This window comes from Rhinopithecus bieti, unplaced genomic scaffold, assembly GCF_001698545.2.
Source record: "Rhinopithecus bieti isolate Rb0 unplaced genomic scaffold, ASM169854v2 scaffold_3948, whole genome shotgun sequence".
NCBI lineage: Eukaryota > Metazoa > Chordata > Mammalia > Primates > Cercopithecidae > Rhinopithecus > Rhinopithecus bieti.
The window spans coordinates 3,531,609-3,539,345 of NW_016804646.1; the positions used below are offsets into that span (position 1 = coordinate 3,531,609).

General features: G+C 35.8%; 1 protein-coding gene across 1 annotated transcript in view; it reads right to left on the reverse strand.

The window, feature by feature from the left end:
- QKI (QKI, KH domain containing RNA binding) overlaps positions 1 to 4,765 on the reverse strand; it is a 131,454-nt gene extending 126,689 nt beyond the window's left edge. Inside the window, exons 1-2 of the mRNA XM_017869533.1 lie at positions 4,718 to 4,765; positions 179 to 370 (exon numbers count right to left, since the gene is read on the reverse strand). Of these exons, the coding sequence (XP_017725022.1) occupies positions 179 to 370; positions 4,718 to 4,765 (240 nt within the window). The remainder of the gene's footprint in view (positions 1 to 178; positions 371 to 4,717) is intronic.
- Positions 4,766 to 7,737: the final 2,972 nt, after the last annotated feature.

Here is a 7,737-nt window from a genome sequence, read left to right on the forward strand (position 1 = left end):
TGGAAACATATTTAGAAAGAAACTTTTTAAATTATCCATGCCAAATTATTCACACTTCAGTTGATGACTGCATTTTTTTAAAGTGGCTAATAATGCTTAAGTATTTACCACCAAACATATCTCTTCCCAAAATATGTGAAGCAGAACAAAATTGAATGAAACAACAAAATATACTTACATCTGGGTATTCTTTTACAGGCACATAAAGTTTCTCTTGTAACTGAACAATAGGTCCCACAGCATCAGGCAATTCTGCACTCCTTTTCTCTGTACTGCCATTTAATGTGTCATTGTACATGTCTTTCCGTACTCTGCTAATTTCTGTTAAAAGTAAAAATTTTAAATGTGTTAGACAAAAAAAATATTCTTGCTAGTCCAGGGGAAAAAAGAGAGGGCAGGGGAGGTTTCATTGATAAAGCGTTAAAACTCAAATAAAGAGCTCTTGGCCTATTCTGTCATTCTCTGGATTAAGCCCATGTTTAACAGGACTACAGCCTTAATTAATTTCTACCACAAACCAATTTTTATACCAATCAAATAACATATCTTATTAAATTAACTTCAAAGCCCAAGCTCCTTCCTAACCGGTATAATATGGACTTGTTAGTTTATCTAATTTTTCCAAATCTAAAGGAGGCCAGTCATTCCAAATGATAGCTTCAGTAAACAACTATAAGAATGCCTGTCAGACAAAACTAATACCAAAGCCTCTTTTGTACTTCAGAACTAATCTGTCTGAAGGACATTTAAATGGGACCACTTCGATTATTTTTAGATATCTTTAGAATATCCAAACAGAGATGTTCAAAAGACAACAGACTGCAAGTTCAGCAGAAGTCTGAGTTTCATATACAAATTTAATGGTTAAAGCTATCAGAAGAGACATCTTAGAGCAAGTAATGGGAGAAAGAAGGACGGAATGCACTTGAGAAACAGGAAAGGTAAGGAAAAGAAGATCCAAACCAAGAAGAAATGGAGGTAGGAAGAAGAACTAGAGAAGAGGGGTGTTATAGAAGCTAAGAAATGACAGATTCAAGGACAGGGTGATCAACAGTATCAAATACTACAAAAGAATGTAAGATAAACAGCAAAAGATGGTACCTTGGATTTGACTACTAAGCCACTGGTGATCAGAGAAGTTTCAAGGGAAAAAGATGGTAACAGATCAAACTACACTGGGTTAATAATTGAAATATTAAATACAAAAAAAGGAAGTAGTGACACTTAAAATCAATGACCTGTTTTTAAAAACCTGTATTACTGTTCTTGGATATACATACACATTTTTTTTTAAGTAGGAGAATTCTATTTTAATGAGTCGAGTACTATAAAGAAAACGGATCCTTTCAAAAATTACTAAGCTTCTAGTACGCACCAGAAGACACGCTCCTGTCTACTGGAACATACTGCCTAATAAGGGTTGTCATTAGTAAGGTTAGCCAGATGCATATGTAATGTCTCTCTATCCTATAGACTGTGTCCTCCTTGGGAGAAAGGCTTGCATCCATTAGTATTTAAAAATAAAATGTATTTTATTTTTTTAAATGTATTTTGTATGCTTTCCAAACATGGGGAAGTTCAATCTATTGACAGTTCCTTAGGAACTATCAAATATGAAGGCACTCTTTAATTTTTTAACTAGTTATTTAAATCAGTTTTGGTTAAATAAAATCCAACACAGCAAAAAGGCAGGATCAAAGCTATTCTTACTCAGTTATAAAATCTTAATCAATTACAAAAGGCACTGTAATACATTTTCTGCTTGAGTGATACCAATATTCATTTTATAACAAATTTTATCTCTTAAATAACAATTTGCTTGTTAAAGCTTACCAAATGCTTTTCTCTGAACAGCAACTAAAATCAACAAAAATCAAGAGATTACCTTGGATTTGACTACATGATATGGGCAGAATTTTATTATTTCCTAAGGTTCTTTTTATACTTCTAGCTTTATAATTAAATGTTTCCTAATAATGTCCAGTACCAAATTGGTGTTTATCTTAAATTAGCATATGACAGCAATTCTCAAGTTTTCAACAACCAAATAATAATTTAAACACAAATGCTCATTTACATAATTTCCATAATTACAGCAAGTAATTAACCAAGGGGCATTAGAAAAATTTAATCTAATTAAAATCACACATATATCCTTTAGCCAGGTCTCTGGACTAAAAAAGCACTTTGCGTATAATTATCATTTAAATATCTTTTTCAGAAACTACCTATTCTTACAATATAGTTAGCATCACACCAATATCAAAGCCTGAGAACAACAGCAGGAAAGAAAACTATAGATAAAATTTGCCTAAAAATATAGATGCAAACATCTGAAATAAATAGAAAAATAAAAATGCACTAAGACATAGTAGAATTTATACCCTGAGTGCAAGAATAGTTCAATATTGAAGACTCTACTATTATAAGTAACTATAGTAATATAACAAATCTAGGGAAGAACAGTGACTTTCCAGGTAAACAAATTTATCAAACTTAAAAAAAAAAATAAATCTATTGCAAGTTATCAAAAAATTCACATAAGATGACTAGATTAAAAAATACATAAATGTGCCAGGTGCGGTGGCCCACGCCTGTAATCCCAGCACTTTGGGAGGCCGAGGCAGGCAGATCACTTGAGGTGAAGAGTTCGAGACCTGCCTAGCCAACATAGTGATACCCCGTCTCTACCAAAAATATAAAAATTAGCTGGGTGTAGTGGCGGATGCCTGTAATCCCAGCTACTTGGGAGGCTGAGGCAGGAGAATCACTTGTACTCAGTAGGTAGAGGTTTCAGTGAGCCGAGATGGTGCCACTGCATTCCAGCCTGGGCAACAAGAGCAAAAAACTATCTAAAAATAAATAAATAAATAAATGCATAAAACCAACAGTCCTCATATATAAGCATCTATCTGGTTAGAGAATACAATTCATCTACCACTTAAGTTATACTTTTATAAATACCTATGTGACTCGTTGATTAATAACACAAAATTCTATGAGATTCTATTACCCAGCGTGTCCCCAGGTGCCTGGAACACAGCTGGCCCTCAATATATACCTGGTGGAGGTAAACAAAGGGAAGAAACAGCTGGGTTTCTGCAGCATTAAAGTTAAACAAGTCATGGTTCCAGCTCCCAAAGAACTTACTCTAATAAGGAAGACTGATAAGAAGTCTTTCTACCATCCTTTTTTTCAGTCTCTAAGATACATCACTCAATTTCATAACACAGCACAAATTAATGTACAAGATAGTAATGATGGGAATAAAAAGGTGACCAAGACATAGTTCCGGTCCTCAAGGGCTTTATAATCTTATTCACTGTTGAGTTTGGCCAACTATGTACTACCTTTATAAACAGGAAAAAAAAAAAGTAGAAAATCATCAGCACTTTCTGGTGTGTGACTCAGAACACTCGAGTCAGAACAAGTTCTGATTCCAGTTTTAACAGTAACTGTGATTTTAGACAAGTCTCTTTCTTACAACCTCTCTGTGCCTGTGCTTCATATACTTACTCAACAAATAAACTGAATCCATTGGTTTCCAATCTTAGTATGCAAAAGCCCCATTTATTCTTTTTCTCCATAATCCTGTTTTTAAAAGTTTTGTCTTTAAAGCTTTCCATTTGTAAGTCCTGGCAATCAGAGCTTCTGGGAATGTTATCCTAGCAGGAGGATAAAATTATAGCCAAACTACTATAGAAACATGCAACAAGTATGGGTTTGGGAAATGCTTTAGTCCTTTTGTAAGTAATAGTTTCACAGGTGTTCTCATGAAACATAGGAATTCTTCTTAACTAATATGTTGTACACACTATTTTGCTGTATCAAACATTATGACACTCAAATGCCCCACCACCACCGCGCTACCTTCGTCAACCCGCAGCAGTTGTTCAGAGAACTAAATGTTCGGAACTGTTTGCTTAATCACACATAGTACAAAAACTCTCCCAACGTGAACCCCAGGCATGTATTTTCTATCTAAATATCCCCAATATCAAGAGAAACTTTTAGCCATCTCTAAAGATCTTAAATATTAAAATTTGTTTTAATAAACCAAAATCTGCTCTCCTAAAATTTCTATCAATGGCCACCACTCAGCAGCCCCACAAACATTTGAAAAATTCTAAAATATCTAAGTGTCCTCTTCCCTAAACCAACGACATGGTTTTACACCCGCCCACTTGTTTAGATGCACTCTGATTTGTCTAGGTCCCTTTTAATATGTAAAACCCTACATTGTACACAACATTCCATAATGATCAACGGGTAAGGCAACTGAGGTTATCAACTTCTAGTCCCAAACCCTGCCCTGTCCATAATCACTGTTTAAGAGTTGATGATGCTTAAGAATATCTTTGCTGACATTTTTGCTAATGGTGCTAAGACAAGTCTCTAGGATTCCATAATTCTACACCTGTTTGTTTAGACACCAACAGAAGATTTCATTTTTTTTTCTGGATATTTTCTGCAACACATACCCCTTCAGCAGACTGACACTAATCTATCAGCTGATATTCTTTAAGCATGAATAGTCTCCGAGTCAAGAATCCAACTAACTGCAACTTTATAGAGCACACGTTTCTTTGGCCCAGATCCCAAAATACAGGCATACCTTGGTGAAGAGTGAAATGTCGTCTCAAAAATAAATAAATAAATAAATAAATAAATAATACAAACTCTAGTAACTTGCTTTTAATCTAGTTGCTCTCTGTACCTTGTGAATTTGGCCTCTTAAAAAGAGCACAGTGAAGTTAAATTCCATGGGTTGTTCTTAGCTCAAAAATAACTTTTTTTCATCAACTACTTGATGAAATCCGAAGCTACAACGGGACCAGAACCTCCTTGTAGAGCCACCAGTTTAAATACGAAATCATCTGTTTAGGAATCTACAGGTTATGCCATCAAGTTTAGAATATACACTTTTCAAGTTTTGGGAGTACTTGCCTTTACAGCACTTAGGCTCCTTCCATTTTCTACAATCTTTTGAATTTACTTTTTTATTTTTTTTCAAATTTCACTATGCTGAAAACTATTGTGTAGGCCTGAAAATGTGTTACTACTTACTGTCTCGTCACATTTCTCTACTTTAATTATCTTGATTTTTTTTCTTTTCTAAACTAAGGTTCAACTGTCAGTCAATTCTGCTCCGACGTCACTGCACAGTTCTGTTTCGTGTGACCTTTACTCCTTTTTCTTTCCCCTTAATTCACCCAACTATGGATTTCACTAAAAGGTTTTAAAGTCATTCTTATGTTTCAACAGCCTCAGCTCACGTTTGTCTTTGGCTTTTCCATCACCACTACTCTTTTATTGCATCCAAATTATTGTACATGCACTCTGCCACTTTTCTACACATCCTTTTAATATCTGAATTACTGGGCCGGGCGTGGTGGGTCACCCCTGTAATCCCAGTAATTTGGGAGGCCGAGGTGGGCAGATCACTTGAAGTCAGGAGTTCAAGACCAGCCTGGCCAACATGGCAAAACCCCATCTCTACTAAAAATACAAAAATCAGCCAGGTGTGATGGCAGACACCTGTCACCCCAGCTACTCAGGAGGCTGAGGAAGGAGAATTGCTTAAACTCGGGAGGCAGAGGCTGCAGTGAGCTGAGAACGTGCCACCGCACTACAGTCTGGGTGACAGAGTGACACTCCGTCTCAAAAACAAAACAACAAAAAATATATATATATGAATTATTGGATTTAACTAACAGATCAATCACTCTGAAAAACTAGAACACTGGAATTAAGGACAACAGGAAAAACTGTTAAGAGAATAAAAAAATATGGCATGAGAAATCTTATAGCATTTAGCAGTCATTTCCCAAAATATATAAATACATAGCTAAGGCTGTGTATAAAATCAATAATGCAACGTTGGAAAGCCAAAGAATCAGATACAGCTCTACGTTACTATCTGGTTTATAAATTTTTCAGCAAATTTAAACTAAGAAAATGAAAATTAGGAAATGAAACATGAAAAATATTTACTAACTCAATCATAAGCAACAAAATATTAATGAAAAGTAAAATTCAAAACCAAAATGCATCAAAGAATTACTTTCAGGATTTGTAAAAAAAAAAAAAAAAAAAAAAAAAAAAAAAAACGGTTTTAAAACACTGAAGAAAAACTCACATAAAATTTATCTTACACTTAGTGTTGTGGTAGCTGATTCAGTTGCTCAGCCTGCAATGCTGATATTATAGACACATATATTTTTTCACTGGGTATCTATCCGCTGTTTTTGTACATTACATTTGAATCCATCAGCAAAACTTGCCTTATCACTGTACTAGAACAGGAGCTAATAAAGGAATGAAAAGGTTACTGTGTCGTTTGACCATAAATGTGCTTTTCAAATTTAACATTTTCCATTAACTTATGGAAAATCTTAGTTGTCAGCAAAATGACAACTATATATAAACACATACATAATTTGATATACATAAATTTTATGAGGTAGCTTAAAATGACTGCTTTCATCTGAAGCTTAAACAGGCTCCAGTGTTTCCACACTGTCTGCAATCCCTACCTCTTGCTAGACATTAAAGTAGCACACTAACACAAAGAGCAAAGTAAGATTTAGTTATTTTAGGTCTTAATAACAAATACTTGTTTTTATTTATATAATACTCATTAAATCTTAAAACAATAATATTAGTAATCTATTTAAAACTGAAGAACAACTGCCACTTCATAAACAGGTGGCTGTTATGTAACCTCATGTATTTAGGGTTAACAACGATCTCTTCTGTAAAAAGAAACAAACTTTAATTAAGGGTTGACTAAATACAGAGAAAGTTTTAAAGTTATTTTTGAGCCAAGAACCCATGGAATTTACCTTCACTGTGCTCTTTTTAAGAGGCCAAATTCGGCCGGGCGCGGTGGCTCAACCCCGTAATCCCAGCACTTTGGGAGGCCGAGACGGGCAGATCACGAGGTCAGGAGATTGAGACCATCCTGGCTAACACGGTGAAACCCCGTGTCTACTAAAAAATACAAAAAACTAGCCGGGCGAGGTGGCGGGCGCCTGTAGTCCCAGCTACTCGGGAGGTTGAGGCAGCAGAATGGTGTAAACCTGGGAGGCGGAGCTTTCAGTGAGCTGAGATCTGGCCACTGCACTCCAGCCTGGGCGACAGAGCAAGACTCCATCTCAAAACAAAAAAAAGAAAAAGAAAAAAAAGAAGAAGAAGAAAAAAAAAAGAGGCCAAATTCACAAGGTACAGAGAGCAACTAGATTAAAAAGCAAGTTACTAGAGTATGTATTACTTATTTATTTATGAGAAGAAGTTTCACTCTTTTCACCAAGGCTAGAGTGCAATGGCACAATCTCAGCTCACTGCAACCTCCGCCTCCTGGGTTCAAGCAATTCTCCTCCCTCAGCCTCCCGAGTAGCTGGGATTACAGGTGCCCGCCACCACGGCCAGCTAATTTTTTTTTTTTTTTTTTTTTTTTTAGGAGACATAGGGTTTCACCATGTCGGCCAGGCTGGTCTCGAACTCCTGACCTCAGGTGATCCACCCGCCTCGACCTCACAAAGTGCTGGGATTGCAGGCATGAGCCACTGCGCCGGGCCTAGAGTATGTACTATTAAGTGAAATATGTTTTGCTTACTCTAACAACCAAATAAATCCTATTTAATTTCAAAGTGACTGCTCTCAAACTGGCAAGAAAAAAAAAACAAAAAAAACCCAAGCTATCACTAATTCTCTAGCTGGAACCTTATTCCAGGG